Genomic DNA, 21,229 nt, shown 5'->3' with positions numbered 1-21,229 from the left:
TTTATGGAGAGCCCTAAGGCGCGAAAACACCTCCTGTCAAAGATGTGTGTGTTGTAGAAGTTGAACTTTCGATTGTGATTTTAGGAGATAGTCGTCCAGAAATGGAAAAATCTGAACACCCTGGAACGTAGGACGCTACCACAGGGGCTAGCACCCTTGTAAACACTCGAGGGGCCGAGCGTAGTCCGAATGGTAATACTTTGAACTGGAAAATCCTCTCGACCCACTCGAAAACGAAGAAATTTCCGATGTTGTCGTAGTATGGAGATATGTAAATATGCATCTTGGAGGTCGATTGTTTCCATGAAATCTCCTTGTGAAAATAATCGCAAGATATCTACAAGCGCTCGCCTACGAAAATATTGTTTCTTTAGATACCTGCTGAGAGCCCTCGGATCTAGAATGGGCTTCCATTCCCCCTTCCTTTTGGTGATAAGGAAGAATCGGGAATAAATCCTTTCCCTCTTTTGAGATCTTGGTACTACTCCTATGGCTCCCTTGTGTTATAGAAATTGAACTTGTTGTAACAGTTCTTAAATATGAGCCGGTGGTAGTCCGCCGGTAGGTGGTGTGGGTGGAGGGAATTCGATGAACCCCAAAGTGTGACCTCTTTCCATAATTTCCAAAACCCAACGGTTCCTTGTATGGAGGACCATTGAAAATAGTACCGATAGATTCGACCTCCTATTTTCTGGGACTGATGGAAGTCATGTCTCTTAGGAGTGTAACCCTTGTAAGAGGATTTTCCTCTGTAAGTCTTGGAAGACTGCTGTCGAGAAGTTTGCTGTTGGTTAGAGGAATATCGGTTTGAACCCTGGTTATAAGGTCGATATTGATTGATTCCTCTTCGAAAATTAGAGGAGGTGCCGCGTCCGCGTGCACCCCGAAAGGGCTGTTTTCAAAATTGCAATGTGCCCAGAGAGCGAGCAGTATCTGTATCTTTCTTTATCGATTGGAGAGCTTCATCCACCTGATCTCCGAATAAAACTTCTTCGTCATATGCCATGGTCTTTGACTGTACCGGCAGTTGCTCAACTAGTGTTGACATATCCGCCCATACTTGACGGTCCTAACGACCCAGGATGGCTAAAGCATTAGCCGCTCTCACCATGGTGGAAGCCATCGAAGAGAATTTTCACCCTATGGCATCCAAACGACATCCACCACGATCAGGTGGTGCAGTGATCGTAGATGCAGGGTTTCTAGCCCGGCGTTGCGCTGCCTGTGTGACTACAGAATCTGGCTTCGCTTGACCAGTGAGGCACGCTGGTGCTCCTAATGGTGATTTGTACTTTTTCTCCAGTCTAGGCACCCGTGCCGGAAGACTATGAGGCCTTCATAATCCTTTTTGCCTTCCTCCTCAATAAACTCGATTATAGGGATTGTATGTGTTTGTTTAACAGGCTGATTTTTGAAATCGTACAGGAAATAATCCTTAGTTAATTTGAACGTTAGTGCTGTCCTATCCCTTAACTGGTGGAACTTGCATATCAACAGGTGGTGAGTCACCAGGTAGCACCGGAGAGGGAGATGGTGTTTGGGCATGATAGTTATCCCACTCCGCCATACCATCATCATCATCATCAGCATCGCCACCATCATCGAGAATCTCACGATCCTCCCTGTCCTGAGGAATTTCTTCTTCTTCAGTATCATGAGGAGGTACTGTCCGAGTTGAAGAATGTCTCAGCGGTACTGTAGGTATTACCACAGAAAGTATTGGAGCCGGTACCGGTTCCGATATAGTTGTTGGCACCACTGGAGTAAGCGGAACCTCAGACACTTGTGGTGATAAAGGAAAAACCGCCGATTATAGTCGTCCAACATGAGTTGCAGAATAGTTATCAGTGACAATGGTAGCGTCGCAGTTTGTCTTCCGTAGGAATTTCTTCCTGATAAAATTGTTCATCACTATTATCTTCCTGGCATCTTATTACTAAATCTAAGGGACTGTGTGCCGTCACAACCGATTCAGCTAAACTTTCTTCTGAATCTTGATCTGAGTCAGTGGTAAAACAATGGTGAAGGAAGGCGGGAATCCTCCACCGATATAACCTCACCCGACATATCTTGTCAAGTACTCGGTGGTAATAGTAATAAAGGAACAGCAGCAAAGGAGGAAGTAGTCGCTGTATATGTGGAAGAGATTTGGATTTTTAATGACCTCTGTGCAGAAGTCATCTTTTTTAAACCCTTATTTTCACCGATGAGACTGCAGTCGACGGGCTCTGAGGCATAGAAGGCTATTGAAGAGATCTTCGTAGACGGAATCGTCGACGTAACCATCGTCGACGGAACCACCATCGAAAGATTAATTGTCGACAGAACCATCGTCGACGGAACCAGCGTCGACGGAACCATCGTCGACGGAACCATCGTCGACGGAACCATCGTCGACGGAACCATCGTCGACGGAATCATCGTCGACGGAATCATCGTCGACGGAATCATCGTCGACGGAATCATCGTCGACGGAATCACCGTAGATGGAATCATCGTAGACGGAACCACCGTAGACGGAACCACCGTAGACGGAACCACCGTCGACGGAACCACCGTCGACGGAACCACCGTCGACGGAGCCATCGTCGACGGAGCCATCGTCGACGGAGCCATCGTCGACGGAGCCATCGTAGACGGAGCCATCGTAGACGGAGCCATCGTAGACGATGAAGCCATTTTTTTTTTTTTTTTTTAAACTGGAAAGTTGAAAACCTCACTAGCCTGAGAACTATGTCTCGTGGGCGACACAGCAATATTCAAAGAAGAAGAAGTGGCAGATGTCATAGTCAGAGACATTTTCTTCTTTTTAAGGAAAGGAGTAGGTAACTCCTGTACACTACTGCGTTTTGAGGCTGTGTGGGAATGGCCAGAAGTAAAGTTTTCTACCTCAGAAAATTACTTCATCTTTATCCTTAAGTCTCTGGAGCCACAACAAGAGACGGCCTTCCCTGTCTTTCAGAGTTTTTGTAGAAAAATTCTACAGAATTACATTCACCCACTTCATGGTTAGGGTAAAGACAGTAAATACACTTACTGTGTGGATCTTCTGAGAATAACGTAGCTTTCCACAAAAGAAAAAGGTCTAAACAAAGACTTCTTACTTGAAGTCATCCTGAAGAGAAAAAACTGAGCAGAGCTCAGGGAGACTCCCTTTCACACGACGTGCGGTAGAAAATCTGAGGTGAGGAGCTCTGAGGAGAAGGTTCTAGAGAGGAGCTGGCGCCTGATTGGCCGGAGTTCGGACTAACATAATGACAGAGATAGACTGCGAATGTCTTTTTTCTCTTTCCATGTATCTCTATGGAAATTTCATATAGGGACATTCTTGAGGTTAGTATATGCTTATATCTCTGTTTTTATATGATTACGTATGTATAGGTATATATATATATATATATTATCACTGTATATATTGCTATATTATTTACCGTGGGACTCCCACTCCGACGACGGGGAATATTCAAGCATGTGAATCTATGAAAGACACCCCAATACTGGAGAACCTTTTCACATCAGGGGGTTTCAGGCCAGTTGGAAATGTCTGCCCAGCCCACGAGGCCCACAAAACTGTCCTAATGAGAACAGAACCACACAGCCATCACCCAATGTTTCCTAATCCAGGTACTAGCTGCAGGGCCCACTGAGAGTCATGGAAACGTTAGAGAGAGGAGTGGGTTGTAGGGAGAATTATTTGATGAGGACACTGTTGATATATAGCAATGAGAACTAATTAGAACAGACACTAAGCATGCGGAGAGTGACTGCCTGTTGCTGGACTTGTAGAGTCTCACTGAAATAAAAACAAAAACAAACACAATGTAGAAATGCCTAAATGAATCTCTGCCACCGATAATTACTTTGGGCAAATTTACATTCCAATTTTCTTTCATGGCTTTGCCACTACAGTCAAGGATGAATAATATGGCTATCAGCTTTGGTCTGCCCAAAGAAGAACTGTCCAGTTTCAAAATCCTAGGCCATTTTCCCTCTGAATTGGAAAGCAAGCAAAGCCATCAGGAGTTTGGTATTACTCCTTACTGGAAATTGGGACATTGTCAGCATAGACCTTATCATTAAAATGGGGGTTAGGGGGCGCATCCTTGTAAACTAATTTCATTATTATCACTCTAGACCAACGTACTGACTTAAAACGCTTAGTAAACAAAGTTTTACAATTGCTTTCTAAAAATGCCTTTGCTGATGAACTCCAAGCCTTGTGTACATTGTGTTTTTTTTAAACTTCTGTCCTCTTTTCTTACATGTTAATATATGAAAGATATTTAAAACACACTATTTGGTACTATTTTCCGAAAAAATCATTAAGGAACAAACTACCCTATTCAGCGCTATTTGTATCCTCATATTTAGTCAATGAGACTAACATAATGTGTGTCACAAATCTTCTTCTGGCACAGTTTTGCCAAAAAGATTGCTTGAGGGAGGTGAACAGCGTTCTTAATTAGTCTTGGAAGTTTTTTTTTCTCCAATGTTATGTACATATCGAGCTTAAAATGCACCACTGGCCCAGTTTGCCCTACACTTTACTCACGGGGAGAACCCTTAACTGATCACGTTGATTAACTGAAAGTTAAAATCTTTCATGATTTACCAACGTTTTGGCTCAATGTACATGGGAATGCACCAACAATGTACCCAATTTTCTTTCTGAGAGAGGCTCAAATATCTTTAAAATATTTGCTAGTATTACAGGCCAAATGCAGAGCCAAGACTTAAGAAATAACAAACAACAAATAGGGATATGCATAACTGAGAAATGATTTCATTTTATTTGTAGTTTGTTATTCGGTAACCTAAAACGAAGTTATTGTTTGCTTACTTACTCACTTTTGTCACTAACATAGACTTTATAAAATAATGTTCCTGTGGTGTTAGTTGTGGCCAATGGTTATGTGGGCCTTAGTTAATCAAGAAACCTTAATCGTATCATTGAATGCCTCCCCGAAAGAGTTTATGAATATCTGTGTTCTTGTCACAGTTGTGTAATTTCTCTACCTCTGGAGTGAGATTTGTGAGATGAAACACGCCATAAGATTAGTTCTCGAAATATTAGGATAGGAGACAATAACAGTGATACAATTAATAGAAAGGACCAGACACATAAATAACTATTTTACTTTAATGAAATGACAACTGGAGGAAAGAAGTCATTGTGGCCAAGACAGAGCTGCACATGAAGAGAAACGATGCATAAAAGAAAAGTGTAAAAAAAAATAACTGAAGGCTTTATTGTTTAACAGAAAAAGGAGGAGACAACAAGTTACTGTCTTGTAATCTTGGTTCTCCCTCATGTTTATTGTCATGGAAATTCTAAACACCGATTGTTTTCACCCAGGTGCCTGATCCAGTTACATTTGTGAACATCTTTTTTTAAAATCCCTAAAAAGGAAAATTGAAAGGAAATGGGCAGGTTGGCAGCCAGCACAATCTCACACAAAACTAAAACTGGTGTCTCATTTGAAGGCAGTCAGGCTGAAACTAGAATATAGCTCAGTGGCAGTTGAAAGGCATTCATAAACAATCAAGTAAGAGTTCGGACAGTTGTGCTTTACCAAGTCATCGATTGACCTCTAAATGGAGGCTCAACAAACATTGCCTATGGGGACAATCCTCAATCCAGAAAATAGCAAGAGCAGTACCCCAGGTAAAGGCTTTCTGACAATCTGGTAACATGATGGAACATTTGATAGGGGAATGTGAATTATGAAAGGAAAGTTGGACGAGTAATGCGGTGATTATGACTTTAAATTTACAATAGCAAATCCAACAATATTTGCACCTACTTGAAACGTTTGTGAATGAGGACATGCATTCAAAGTCAGGGTGTTAGGACAGATGCCACTCAAGCCTTCCTGAATTCAATAGCATGAACACAGTTTTATAAGTGTAATTACATACGATAACATCACATTTTCTTAGAAAACACCAAGGTTGTTGTTACCGGTTTTCCAGCTCAGAGATATCGGTCTGTAACTTCAGGTGCCATTTCTCAGCCTGGAAAAAGAGCTGACGTAGCAGAAGAACGTTGGTATGTGTGGTATTAATGAGTTCTGTTTCCACTTCACCATGAACCACAACTTGTAAACCATTCAACATCTCAGTAACTTCGTCAACAGTGAAAGTCTCGTCCACAAGCCTGAGGAGAAGAGACAGGGCGCAATGAAATAGTACTTTAGAACACCTTCGCATAAAGGAAATGGGATTGCGGAACAGTACACTCGAACTTGAATTAGCAAACATCATTGAGTTTAGGATTAACATTTTATCCAAAATGTCACTTATGTTCACTGAGATGCACTAGAACTATTCAGCATTACAGATTAAATGGTATTCATAAACAAAGTGGCAGTGAGGATTTACATTTTGCCAATGTTAAGCCTTTTTGGACATCCGGACGCTTGCATCCTAAAGCAGCTTGTGGCTGGCGAGGGGAAGCCTCGTAATGTAGTATTAGTCCCACACCTGTCTTCAGTGGAGGGGAGAAAGACTTGGACGGCCAGCACTAAAGGAACTACTCCCTAAAAAGGTGAGTCTTTATGAAATCCCTTACCCTCATCCATCATCAATAGCTCTGCTGAGAGTGCATTCTGGAGGCCAGCCGTAGACATCTAGGAACCGATTAAAGGCTCGCATCTTTGTGTCTCTTGGAGGACATAGGATCCCTGACTACAAAGACCTAAAGTAGGGCGGGAGCTGACAGAGCTGAAGTCTAGGATACAGTGGCCCAAATACTGTTGGTAGTCAGAATAAGAACCTTATATGGAACTCCCACCTTAACCAGCAGTCAGGGCAAATGTATCATGTCCGAGACAAGCTTACAATGATTTAGATAACAAATGACAAAAATAAAGGGCATTTATGGCCAGTTGAAATTTGCCATTATAAGATGTCTTATGCTTACAGTGGCAGGTTCTGCTACAATGCTGGAGGGGAGACTCCGCCCCCCGGAGGGAAGACTGCAGTGGATCGTGTGGAGGAAAGAGGGCAAAGGCGACCGCGGAGAACGCGAGCTGAAACTCTCCTGAAAGTTTGAAATACGGGACGCGAAAGTGCTCGGCGTTCAGCGGCCGCCCAAGTCAGCGTCGAGGCGTCCAGGCTAACAACGAAGTTAAATCGAGTGCCGCGGATTGATGGGAATCACTGCCTTAATACCAGGAGCTAACCGGCCGTAACATTACATCTCTTGCACCGGTAAGAGCGGATCTGAGGTGTTAGCGCCGAAGCGTCTATAACAGCAGGCAGCAGCATATTGGATGAAATTTAACACTGCTCCGTGCAAATAATCCTCTTCTCTTGCTCATTAAAGGTCACAAATAGAATTGAAATATTTTAGAAACCCAAATACAAATATAAATATTGTGCTGTGGCAGATGTGTGATGTTAAGACTTTTGTCTGACATTTGATATTTGGTGAAATCAATCAGCACAAGGAGGAGGAGTTGCGGCTCCGTGGTGTGCTGTGGCCACGATCCTTGATTCCGCGGATCGGAGGGTGAGCTGTGCACTCCTGGGCGTGGTGAGCCGTGGGCCTAGCGGGGGATTGAAGCCGGGGGGACCTGTCGCTGCTGTCTAAGCTGCGGCCCTGCCGATCGGCTGTGAATTGGTCCCCTGCCGAATTGGACCAGTCGCCGGAAGTGCATCAGTCCCAAAGAGTCCCGTGAGTGTAGCGGTGGCGGTGGCGCTAATTATTGGACTTGGTGGGACTTGTTAAGACGCAATCTCCTGCGGTTCTGTCTCCTGACTTCTCGGACTTTGGCCATTGACTTTGCCATTGCTGCTGTTGCTGGTTTCACAGTGGGAGAGGTGTGCCTCCCTCCCGTTTGTCGTGCTTTCTCTTGCGGAGCATTGGGGGGTAATTACATTGCCTAAACGCGGTTTTTGGAGCCAATTTGTCGCATTTTGGACTTGCGGAGCACTTGGGGGATATTACCTGTGTGTTCCTGCTGCCTGGTCCCCCCCGCTGTCGCACTCCATACCGCGACCGCAGAGCGGGGGGACTACAGGCCCCACAATCCTTTGTGGCTCCGCCCACCCTGACATCAGCGCCCGCGCCCGGAGGCGCAGAAAAGGAGCGGCACTTCTCCCGCGACGCGGGATCGCGCGCGGGGGCTAAGCCCGGGCAAAGGGCGGGCCCTCTGTGACCCTCAGAGGTTGAAGTAGGCTGGGCTGGGCCTACTTATTTATATTTTTATTTTATTTGTATTTGAATTTCTTCATTTGATTAGTGTTTCATATTTCGCGTCGTATTCTGACGGTATAAACATTGTCTCTCTGGCCAGGAACTCATCGTAACTTACCTCCAAATATTTTATCTTTTTAACTGTTATTAATTGTATTCATCGGGGTTACGGTCTCCCCTGCTCTCCACGTATAAGGATGACGGCTAAAAAGTTACGTTCGGGGAGACTATTGGGGGGAAGGTCTTGTACGAAGACAAGATCCAACCCCCTTAGAAACAAGGCTGTTAGTAATTTGTTATTAAAGGGTCAATGCCAGCTGCTGCAATTTTGGGAAAAACACAAGGATAAGGAATTGTTAAATGTTGCAAATAAAGCCTTTGACATAGCTTCTCCATCTGGCACAGCTCTTATGGTGCTCAAGAAGGTCCCTCCTTTGGTGAATTAAGAATATTCGGGCTCTCTGATTACTGAGGAATCTTGCCCAGCGCCCCCTGAAATGACTGGTGACATTAAGTGTTCTGCTCCTAATTCTGAGGGTGGGCAACAAAATAATGTGTCTGCAAGCCATAAAGTGTTTTTATCCAATGATCCCATGGGAGGTTTACAGCCAAAGGGGGACGGTAAGGGGGACTCTCAGTTGTCGAGTATTGACCTGGAGCTTTGTGGTCGATACCTAACTGACGGTACTCTGAAATCATCTGAAGCTTTTAAGTCCCCGATCGGCGCTACTCCATCTGGTCTTCTGCTTTATAGCAGTACCCCCTCCTTAAAATCGCTAGATATCTCCTCACAGTAGAACATCTCAAAGAGTCCACTGCTTAATATATCTGGCATTGGTCCCATGGGTCCCCTAGGTTTTGATAAATCGGAAAAACCGATTTCTGAATCCCTGATTGCATTGGAACATTTGCTGGCATCTATTTTACAGTTACTGGGTAAATTTGTGGGAAGCTCTGATTGTATTTTGGAATCAGTCACTCAGATACTAAATGTCTTACTGTTAAAGATCCCGGAAAAGGTTCCTGACTTAGTTCCTAAGGTAGGATTGCAGGGGCCTGAGTCGGGTAGTGACCATTTAGCTGGAAATGTTAATTCAGTTCAAAATAAACCTGCGGCTATCCTTAAAAATGAGCCATCTTTAGTACCCACACTTCCCGTATCTAACTGTGTAAGGAATTCTGACCTCGAAATTGATGAAGAAAGTGTTGATGTTACTGCTCCAAAATCTGAAAAAGAGCTATTCCCAATTTTTGTGCCTGAAATGAAGGGGATGGGGGGGAAGAAAAAGAAAAAACTGGAAAACAAAGAAAGAACAAAGGAAAAAAGGGGAAACCAATCCGCAGATACAGGAAGAAAAGGCAGAGACAAATAATTTTTGAGGATTCCCAAGTCCCTGATATCAATGATCCTAACACTGGAGAATCTGTAAATGGGTCCTTGAGTCAGGAAGCGGCCACTCATACTTCCGATAATTTGAATCCCTCTGCATTAGGCATTAAAATTTCTTCCAATTGTTCAATCTCTCCCGTGGGAGGCCCCCTATTAGATGTAGGAGGATTGACGATTCCTCTCCCCGTAGCAGAGATGTCCAGGTCAGTCCCTATTGTATCTGTGGCTCTTAAACCTTCTGCTCCTATTTTTCATGCCGCAGGTGATGGAGTTGTATGGCCTCATCATCTACCTATAAGAGTACCAGAAGTTTTTGTAGATACATTGACTGTGGACTTTCTATTGTTATTTGACTCTGATCTGCCCTTAAATAGAGCATGGTTACTTAAGTATTTCAAAGACATAGAGAGTCTAAGGTTAATCCAATCTAACGATATTGATTTAGTCTCCATATCAGGAACAGTTGCCGCGCCCTATGTCAGGGTAAAGTTCTATTCCAAACTTATAGTAAATCTTATATTGCAACAGGCTGAGAACTTCCAGTGTAGGGGAATTGATGTATTACCTGTTTTGTCTTCTGGAAGAGATAGTTACCCTCATAATAGACTCTCTCAGCAGGGCACTGGCCAAGATGGTCCCCCTCCCTCATTTGATGATTTAAAGACTTGGGTTTCGAAAAGCACAGGTTTGGTGACGCATGTAATGCCTGCCCCGTTAATTCAGAATTCCCTCCCAATAGAAGATATCCAGTTGTGGAATTGGCTGCCCGGTGCTCTGTCTAGTAAATCCATAGACAACCCCAAACTTTTTCGACATCTTTAGCAGTGATTTAAAAGTTCTCTCTTGGAATGCTGCCGGGATAAATAATAGTCCCGAGAAATTACAGTACTTGTTCTCTCTGAACGCTAGTGTGATTTGCATCCAAGAGACCTGGTGTGCTAGTAGATTGTGTGTAGGGAGAGATTATTTTGTCCTTGAGGCAATGGCCTCTCCTTCGAAGAAAGGGCATGCAAAAGGGGGAATTGCGTGCCTTCTGTCCAACAGATTAAAGTGGAACTTCACTCATTATGCTGACCCAAGCAACCTCTTTCAGGCGGTGACACTTTGTAGTCTAACCAGTAGGGGAAATAATAATCCTCTGGTAATAATAAATGTATACATCCCCCCGGATTAATGTTTTAATATTCTATTGAAGCAAGTCTTTTCGTACATTAAACAGATTAAAGAGTTAGAACCTCCCCCCTATGTGTTGTTAGTAGGTGATTTTAATTGTAAAGTTTCTAACTCTAGCATAGAGTTATTTAGAAACAAATTTAAAGAAGAAGCCTATCTTATTCCTCAATCTCTCCTCCCTAATAAAATTAAAACAAATAAGAGAGGGAAGCTGTTGCTAGAAGAACTTTCAGCGGCGGAGGGGTTAATAGTGAACGGTAGGCTTCCCTCTGATGTCCCTGCAAAATATACTCATAGATCCTTCCAAAGTGAGTCAATTCTGGACTATGTAATCACCGACTATTGTACTTTTTCCTTAGTGAAGGATTTGGTGGTCTCTCCGACATCATTTAGTGACCACAATGTGATTACTATAAGCCTCTTATTACAACCTCCTAATTCCGATTCATGGTCCCTTAACAGTGATGTAGTTAACTTTCATAAGGACTCTGGAAGATGTTTTTGGAATTTTAAAGCCAAGAAGGGCTTGGAGTGTATTTTAGGTAAAACAATTCTAGAATTGAAGGATTGGCAGGGTTCTGAAATAATTCACTTTGAGAATTTTATGAAGGAGGTTATCCGTGTTGCCAAAAGGTCTAGCCCTTCTGTAAAAAAGATTTATGTTTCTAGACCGATTACCCTCCTAAATAAGGAAATAAATAAATTAGTGCGGGAGCAATTTTTGCGTAGATCCATTGAAATAAATAATAAAATATACTTGTTAAAAAGAAGGAGAAGCAGAATTAGGAAGAAACTTAAAGAAAAAGAAGATTCACTCTGGATAAGTCTACGGGAGGCCGCAGTTCATGGCAAAGTTAGACAATTCTGGTCACTCATTGGGGAGGGTTGTGGAGCAAGAGTTACCCCCCTCCCTATTCCCATTGCTGAATTGTCATGGGTCACTTTCATCTCCAACCTGTATGCTGGGAACGGCGCAAAAGTGGAATGTAAGGGGACTACTAAAGAAGATGAGTTTTCTATCGACGCCCCTTCGGAGAAAACCATTGAAATGGCCATTAAGGATATGCGTTCCTCTGGAGCAATGGGGCCTGATGAACTTCCCATATCGGTATTGAAGCAGGATCCTGTCTTATGGAGCAAGATTCTTTTTCCTTTATTTAGATCTTGCTTCATTAGTAAAACCGTGCCCTCTTCTTGGAAAGGGAGCATATTGGTTCCATTATTCAAGAAGGGCGATAGGGATAAGCCAATGAATTATCGCCAGATAGCCCTTCTTGATGCCATTGGAAAAGTTTTTTCCAAATGTCTCCTATCGCTGATTACTGATTGGGTTGATGCGAATCAGATATTACCCCTTGAACAAACCGGCTTCCGTAAGGGGCATGGTACATTGGATAACCTTACAGCCCTTCAGGTTATTTCGGACAAATATATAAGAGTTCGGGGAGGAGGAATGTATGCGGCTTTCATTGATTTCTCCACAGCATTCGACAAAGTTGATCGTGCCTTGCTGTGGAGAAAGCTATCTGACTTGGGCATGCCCCCTCTTCTATTAGATCTGGTGCGGTCTTTACACACGGACACTTGGTGCAGAGTGTTACAAGGTGGAGAAAGGGGTTTATCGCGGGTTATTCCCTCCATTAATGGATTAAAGCAGGGTTGTCTACTGGCCCCATTACTGTTCTCCCTGTACATTGCTGACCTTCCTGCTTCGCTTTCATCTTGTGTTGGCATAGCCCCGGTAGTGGGGGGATCTTCTATTTCCTGCCTTCTATATGCAGACGATATCCTTATCCTAGATTTAACACCTAAGGGATTAGCTAATCGTCTGCAGGCTTTACAACTTTTTGCAGAGACCCACTACATGAGGATAAATGCCACAAAAAGCAAAATTATGTGCATTACAGGGAAGAAAAAATCTAAATCAGAGAATTTTGGTTGGTCAGTTGGTGGTCAGAAATTGGAGGTGGTTAAGACATATACCTTCTTAGGAAAAATAATTTTGGCCAACCTGAGTGAGAAGCCTCATATTGATAATAATTCCCGTAAAGCCCTGTCCCAAGGCAAAAGTCTGAGCGCCCTTTATTCCGCCACAGGGAGAAGACATTTTGCTTGTTTGCTGGAGGTCTTTAGGGCAAAAATTCCATCAACCCTCCTGTATGGAATGGAACTGGTTGACTTAAAGCACTGGGGTTTTCTACAGACGGTAGAAGGAAAATTATTAAGGTCTATAACTTCTCTCAACCCCGCCTGTTCTGTGGCTGCCTGTAGACTTGAATTCGGTCTCCGTAGCAGTTGGGCGCAGGGCCTGTCCGCTCTAGTACGATGGGTTGCCAGCCTGGCTAGAGGAGAAACGGGGACTTTGAGATCCCTTCTCAAGGGGGAATTGCTGGGTAGTTTAAGAGAGTACTCCCAAATTGTTAAGAATTTTAGAAAGGCTGTGGCACTTCTTGAATTGGAAGAGAGTACCCTTTTTACTATTTCTCCTTCCCAGCTAAAATCACTTTTGAAACAGGCTTCTTGGGCTCTTTGCTTCTCGTTGGACAAGAAGCCCATGCTACTAAAGAGGGGAGGTGATCTGCTTGCTAACACATTCTCAATGAAGCTTGCTCAACCCTATGTCACCTGGAACCTACCACATGGTGTTCGGAGATTTTGGTTCCTTCTAAGGCAGGACTTGCTGCCCCTAAATACTCTTTTGGCAAAGTGGCATGGGTCTTCTCCCACATGTAACTTTTGTAATATGTCTGCTCAGGATCGTTCTCATGTACTGTTTATATGTCCTGCATTGCGCCACTTCGCTTGAAGTGGTTAAGACCAATATGCTTGCAATTGGGGATCCTCAATGTGAATTCTTTTTTGCAGGCCTTATATATTCCTCCAAATGAAATGTTTTGCTTCAATATTTTTAACTTTTATAAAGGTTTTTTAGATATTTATTGATGAAATATGGAGGTATGTGTCGCTGATTATCTTGTTCAGTGGAAAATGCTGTAGCTGTCAATTTTACTTTGAGAATGTGTATTTGTATTTGTGTATCTTGTTTTATGTGGACCTCTTTGGAGTGCCAAAACATAATAAAATAAATTGAATTGCTACCATGCAGTACTAAAACCAGAGAAAATGGCAGGTCCCTTTTCGGTGTGTGCATTCACTTGTTCTAGCCTTAAGTTTTATCACTCTAAAGCTGCTGCGAGCCATCTCTGATGGCAGCACGAGCCTCTGTGAAGCAGTGATGTGCTGCGAATAAGGCACAGAACCCCACAACAGTGCCCTCTTTACCCTAGGGTACAAGAAAGGAACTTTGAGCAGCTGTGAGAGTACATCATCAGTGAACTTCCACAAGTATTTGTAATTAATTCAGCTTTTGTGCAATTTGCACCAATATTTACTTACGTTGGCACACTCAAATATTTTTGACTTGTCATGGTAAACAATGTATTATGGACACTTTTTAGCGTCTACACTTTTATACATTTTGTTTTTGGAACTAAAGCAAAATTCACCAACATACTAGCTCTGGTGAAAGGGGATTAGTACAGAGAAATGTTAAGGTCTACAACACTCAACATTCACAGGTTGATCATAGCTTTGAATTAAACTATGGCTGAAAATAGCATTCACGAATAACTCTATTCAGTGGAACAAATTTAATGCTAAATTCTTCGATGCTGCCTGGAACGGTGCAGTGCAAAGTTTAAAACACGTAATGCTTCTGTCACGATGTAGGTGCTCCCCACTCTGTGGAAAAGAATAAAAAGGGTACATACCTATTACGGAGTGGTGGGCCGCCCCAACTGACAAGTCCGGTCGTCTTCCCTTTCAGCCAGCGGACTGGAGCCACGAACCCGCAACTTCATGGGAAACTTGCTCTCCCGTTTCGAAAGCCTCTCTCTTTAAGGAGCCGGCCAGACGCGAAGACCCTGCTCCTGGAGAGGACATCATCAGCCCGAACCTATCGCATGGGACCAAAGCTGGATGACGAGAGAAGATAAACCCGGAAGACGCGAGATCTGTGTGTGCAGCAGGGAGACCGGAGAAGAGACGGAGACTACAGGAGACGAGGAGCAGAGACGCCTCCTGCCAGAAACCGGAGACCGAGGAACGCCTGGAGGCCAACGGACATACTCTCTGCCCAGCCACGCTTCAGGAGGAGCATGGCTAAGCCAGGTACAGTGCCGAGTCTCGGAGTGGGTCGGGAGGAGATCAAAAGAGGAGTCGTAGTATTTCGTATACCCTTCGTCCCCTCTCGGTTAAACCAGCCTCACGTGAATGTGAATGTGAATGTAGTTGAGCTTATATAGCACCGACCTATAGTAATACCGCCTCTGCACTGGTGATCCTTCACTCCCTCCCTGAATAAGTAAAAAAAGGGCAAATTGTCCTCACGAGTTGTCCGTTTATTTTTCTTTTTTCTGTTTCATTTCTTCTACGGAGCGCGCGGACATCATCCTGAGGGGGCCAGATCAGGCGCACAGAAGAAGTAGACGGGGAGCCGTACCGGTAGCTCACAGGAAGACCAGGATAAGAGACATTATCCGCTCTCTCTTCCCTTTCATTTACTTTACCACATTTTTTGTTTTGGCTATTCATTGGATAAAGCCTGGTGACTCGCAAAAAGACTGTTGGACAACTAATAAAACCTAAATTCATAAGACGTGGTGTACATTCCTCATTACTCGTCGGTCCCGATACACCCACCCCTTCACAGTTGGTGGAGAATGAGGGCATTTCGCCCATTAGTATCAGCATAATGGACGCCTTAATTCAGCATCTTGTGAAGGGGCAGGAGGAACTCAAGTGGGCAGTAGGGCACCAAATGTCATCAGCCCAAGCTGATAGAGATGTATTTAAGGATGCGATGGCCACTCAGCTGGAAGGCCTACAAAAGATGGTCACAGGACAGCAGCAGGAGGTCGTGAGATTACAGCCCCAGCCAACAGGTCCTTCGGGGGTCTCTTTACAGAAATACATTCCGGAAGAAGACCCGGACGCGTACCTCCTATATTTCGAGAGAGTGGCCAGGGCCTGTGGTTGGCCAATAGAGAAATGGCCTTTCTTCTTAGCGCCTTTGCAGTCCGGGGAGGCCCAGGCTGCCTATCGGGTAGCAAACCCCACAGGAAATACCCCGTACCAGGAAATCAAGATCATCCTCGATCACCTGGGACTGGACGCGGAGGCATACCGCGTACAGTTCCGAAGGGAGAAAGGGTCGCCTGGGGACAACCCCAAAACATTGTATTTCCGTTTAAAGGCATCTGCCAGTAAATGGCTACAACCACGGGACAGCACAAAAGTGGACATTATGAACAAAATCTATTTGGAACAGTACTTTGAAGCCCACCCTTACAATACACAGAGGTGTTTCCGCCAACACTCTAATTTAACCCCTGAGGAAGCAATTGAAATGGCCACCACCTTCTCCCGGGCCTAACCTAGGGGTACAACAGGTGAAGCAGACCGTATGTATAGACCTCTACCCGGGAAGTTTGTAAGACCAGTCACCAAACCCCTACCAGAGAACCCTAGAAACAGGGGAAGAAGAACAGAACTCCCTCCTCTAAAAGGCCCCCAATGCTTCGAGTACGGGGACTGGGGACATATAGCCCGATCATGCCCCAGAAAAAAACCTAGCGAAGAACCGATGGAGATTGGCTATATCCCGCGGTCCGTCCTATATTTTCTGCAGAGATGGGGAGCACCTTCTATGTGAGTGGGTGAGTGGATGGGGAGGCAGTTAGGGCTTTGCTCGACTCAGGGTGTAGGCAGTCGGTGATACAGGGGAATCTGGTGCATCCCAACCAGCTTATACCCAATACCCTGGTGCACATTAGATGTGGTCATGGAGACGTGAAACCCTACCCAGTGGCAGACATAGACATCACATATGGAGGGGGTGTCCAGTATAAGTGGAGGGTAGGAGTAATGCCCGAATTGCCCGAGGAACTAATCATAGGCACTGACAACCCCGGCTTCCTAGGGATGTTCTTGTCCACGGTGCAGGAGGGACAGGGACTGGAAGAGAAGGCTCCCAGACCCAAAACCTTACCGGCTATGCTTACATCAGAACCGTGGCTCCTTGATAGGAGTTTCCGGTTCGCCCAACTAAACGACCCCACTCTACAAAACACTTGGCAAAGCGTCAAGGGACAAGGCCAAGGACCCAGGGTGGGATATCCACACTTTCTGATTAAAGACGGACTACTGTATAGGGTGGGCGCACACCAAGATCCCCCTCAGTTACTGGTCCCGTCAAGTTTCCGAGATCAGATCCTATTCTTCTCACATTCACATCTCACGGCGGGTCACATGAGTGCGGAAAAGACCACACAGAATATTTTAAGACATTTTTACTGGCCAGGGGTGTATACCGATATAAAGAAATACTGCCAGGAAAGTGAAACATGTCAGTGGAAAAAAACCTACCGCCCTACGCCCATACTCCTACAGCCGTTGCCAGTGATAGGTACCCCTTTTCGTAGGATAGGAATGGATCTCATAGGGCCCTTGTCGAGAACACGGAGAGGTCATCAATACGCCCTAGTAGTAGTAGACTACGCAACCAGATATCCGGAGGCGTTTCCCCTAGAAGCTCCCACGTCCCAGAATATTGCAGACCGGCTCATAGAATTGTTTTCAAGGGTCAGTTTCCCACAGGAAATCCTGACGGACCAGGGAACACCATTCGTCTCCCGGATGATGAAAGAAATCTGTAACACCCTCCACCTCCACCATATAAAAACATCAGTATACCATCCCCAAACCGATGGTTCGGTGGAGAGATACAATGGGACAATCAAACTAATCCTAAAGAAAATGTTAAGTGTGGATTGAAAAGAGTGGGACCAGCTCCTCCCTCTAGCCCTGTACGTGATCAGGAGTCAGGTCCAGAGTAGGGGTGGGCGGAATTTGCGTAGTGGTGCTACGCAAAGCTCCGTGAAACTAAAACATCTCCGCTAACATGCAGAAATTCCGCGAACACGTGGAATTGCTTGTTCGCAATGCTTTTTTCCTGTTCGCGATCGCTGTTTGTGTGCTCGGGCGGGGGGAGGGGGGGAGGCTTGGAGGGGGAAATATCACGAACACACATTTTGAGAACGCGAACAAGCAAAAAGTTCCGCAAAGCAGCGGACTGCAGAATTTTGGGTAATTCCGCGTTCTCCGCAGAATGCGAAATTACCCAAATTCCGCAAGCGGAACGGAATTTACCGCCCAGGCCTAGTCCAGAGTAGCCTGGGCTGTTCATCATTTGAGATGTTATATGGGAGACAGCCCCGGTCCCTCTTGGACATGACTAAAGAAGTGTGGGTACAAGAGGAGGGAGACGAGGCCCGCGGTTTTCTGGAGGACACACAAAATCTCAGGGCTAGATTGGGAAAGCGGAGAGGCCTGGCCTACTTCCATCTTGAGAAAAAACAAAAAAAACAAAAGCACATATACGACAAAGGAAAGAGGATGCGGAAATTAAACATACATGATTGGGTTCTAGTATTGATGCCCTCTTCCACCAGCAAACTCAGATCAGAATGGCTGGGACCCTACCAGGTAGTGGGTACGGTCGGCCAAACCAGCTATAAGATTCAGGTGAGGCCATCACGGGTCCAAACGTACCACATAGATCTCCTAAAAAAATGTCTGGGCCCGGTACCCAAACCAGCTAGACTGACGATACCCTCATGTACAAGTCAGCCATGTACCCTCGAACATTTGGGAGTGAACGATTCCCTCGGAGAACCAGAAAAACAATCCTTAGATGCCGTACTCCAACCCTTTTCCCACCTGTTTTCAGACAAACCAGGGAAGACCTCCCTTATAGAACATGCCATCAAGACCCTCCCCGGCCGCGTGGTAAAACAGCGACCGTATCGCATCCCAGCGGCCCGTAGAGAGACAGTGAGAAAAGAAGTACAGAGCATGTTAGAGATGGGGGTTATTCGACCATCCCAAAGTGAATGGTCCTCACCCATCGTGATGGTTCCCAAACCTGATGGATCAACCAGGTTCTGTATGGACTTCAGGGCCCTCAACGCTGTTTCCAAATTTGATTCATATCCCATCCAGAGGGTAGACGAGCTTATAGAGAAACTGGGTGAGGCCAGATATATAACCACTCTAGACCTCACGAAAAGCTACTGGCAAGTCCCCCTTAAGGAGACTGACAGGGAAAAAACGGCCTTTGTGACCCCGGATGGGTTATATGCGTTCACAGTCCTCCCGTTTGGTCTTCACGGTGCACCCAACACTTTTCAGCGTCTTATGAAAACTGTGCTACGTGACCACCAAACATACTCATCAGCCTACCTGGATGACATTGTGGTGTACAGTACCACATGGGAGGACCCCCTCAGACACTTGAAACAAATACTGGAGGCACTGCGAACCGGAAGGACTCCATATCAATTCCAAGACATCCCGGGTGGGTTATCAAAAGGTTAGGTACCTTGGGTATGTGCTGGGGCATGGGGTGATAGCCCCTCAGGAGGAAAAGATCAGGGCCATCAGAGAGACCCCTTTTCCTACCACTAAACGGGATGTGAGGGCCTTTTTGGGGTTACTTGGGTACTACCGTCGCTTCATTCCCATGTACGCCAAGATAGCCACTCCCCTTACGGATGTTCTGTGTAAAAGTGTACCCACTAAGCTCCTGCTGAATCCCACCCAATCTATGTTTACTGCCTTTCACCGACTAAAAGAAGCTCTCACCACTAGTCCCGTTCTCGCTTCTCCTGACTTCACCAGACCCTTTTTACTCCACACCACTGCGTCTGATTGCGGGTTGGGAGCGGTGTTGTCACAGCTAACCCCAGACGGCATGGAACACCCAGTCCTCTTTATAAGCAGGAAACCATTTCCCCGAGAGACAAAGTATCCGACCATTGAGAAGGAATGTCTGGCAGTGAAGTGGGCGGTTGATAAGTTGAGGTACTACCTGGAGGGGGCCCCCTTTGTCCTTTACACTGATCACGCCCCTCTCCAGTGGATGAGCAGGAACATGGGCCATAACACCTGTGTCCTCCGCTGGTTCCTGTCTTCAGCCCTTCTCTTTTGAGGTCCGGCATAGAAAGGGTTCCGAGAATGGGAATGCCGACTTCCTGTCACGAGTGGTCCCTCTCCCCGATTAGGAGAATCCTAGGGGGAGGGTGTGTCACGATGTAGGTGCTCCCCACTCTGTGGAAAAGTATAAAAAGGGTACGATACATATTACAGAATGGTGGGCCGCCCCAACTGACAAGTCCAGTCTCCTTCCCTTTCAGCCACCGGACTGGAGCCTTGAACCCGCGACTTCATGGGAAACTTGCTCTCCCGTTTCGGAAGCCTATCTCTTTAAGGAGCTGGCCAGACCCGAAGACCCCGCCTCTGAAGAGGACGTCATCAGCCCCGAACCTATTGCATGGGACCAAAGCTGGATGACGATAGAAGATAAACCCGGAAGACGCGAGATCTGGGTGTGCAGCAGGGAGACCGGAGAAGAGACGGAGACTACAGGAGACGAGGAGCAGAGATGCCTTCTGCCAGAAACCAGAGACCGAGGAACGCCTGGAGGCCGACGGACATATTCTCCACCCAGCCACGCTTCAGGAGGAGCGTGGCTAAGCCAGGTACGGAGCAGAGTCTCGGGGTGCGTCGGGAGGACATCGAACGAGGAGTCGTAGTATTTCGTACACCCTTCGCCCCCTCCCGGTTAAACCAGCCTCACGTGCACTGACCTATAGTAATACTGCCACTGCACTGGTGATCCTTCACTCCCTCCCTGAATAAGTAAAAAAAGGGCAAATTGTGCTCACGAGTTGTCTCTTTGTTTCTCTTTCTTTTTTTTGCTTCATTTCTTCTACGGAGCACGTGGACATCATCCCGATGGGGCCAGATCAGGCGCACAGAAGAAGTAGACGGGGAGCCGTACCGGTAGCTCGCAGGAAGACCAGGATAAGAGACATTATCCGCTCTCTCTTCCCTTTCATTTACTTTGCCACATTTTTGTTTTGGCTGTTCATTGGCTATAGCCTGGCGACTCGCAAAAAGACTGTTGGACAACTAATAAAACCTAAACTCACAAGACGTGGTGTACATTCCTCCTTACTCGTTGGTCCTGATACACCCACCCATTCACAGCTTTGAACATTAACAATGACTGTCCATTCTCACTCCAGCATTAATGATCTTTACTTTGCCTCCATATGATGACCCACAAGAGGTAAGAGACTTCACAGTGCAAACTTTATTTTACAATTCTGAAATCCTATGTTGTTCTGTTCATAAGATTTAATTCCTTCACTCTTACTAACTTACGACCCTGCTCACCCACTCCTTCCTTCCCACTCAGTGGTCATCACCATGTATCTTTATAAATCTGCTTGCTTACTGTAACCTTCATGCATGCCCACCATGTCCTAGTCACAATGCCCTTTCCTAATCTCAAATAGGCTCCACATTCCAGGTTCCTTCTCAATTCACCAGCTTACAGAACC

The 21,229-nt window shown here is 45.5% G+C and overlaps 1 protein-coding gene across 1 annotated transcript in view; it reads right to left on the bottom strand.

Moving 5' to 3' along the window:
* LZTFL1 (leucine zipper transcription factor like 1) overlaps positions 1–21,229 on the bottom strand; it is a 446,657-nt gene that overhangs the window by 352,431 nt on the left and 72,997 nt on the right. The window contains exon 3 of the mRNA XM_085607356.1: positions 5,963–6,157. Within this exon, the coding sequence (XP_085463482.1) occupies positions 5,963–6,157 (195 nt within the window). The remainder of the gene's footprint in view (positions 1–5,962; positions 6,158–21,229) is intronic.

The sequence above is a fragment of the Triturus cristatus genome, chromosome 5_2 (genome assembly GCF_964204655.1).
Source record: "Triturus cristatus chromosome 5_2, aTriCri1.1, whole genome shotgun sequence".
Classification (NCBI taxonomy): domain Eukaryota; kingdom Metazoa; phylum Chordata; class Amphibia; order Caudata; family Salamandridae; genus Triturus; species Triturus cristatus.
The sequence above is the reverse complement of the archived record's forward strand: the minus strand, read 5'-3'. Positions and strand labels throughout refer to the sequence as shown.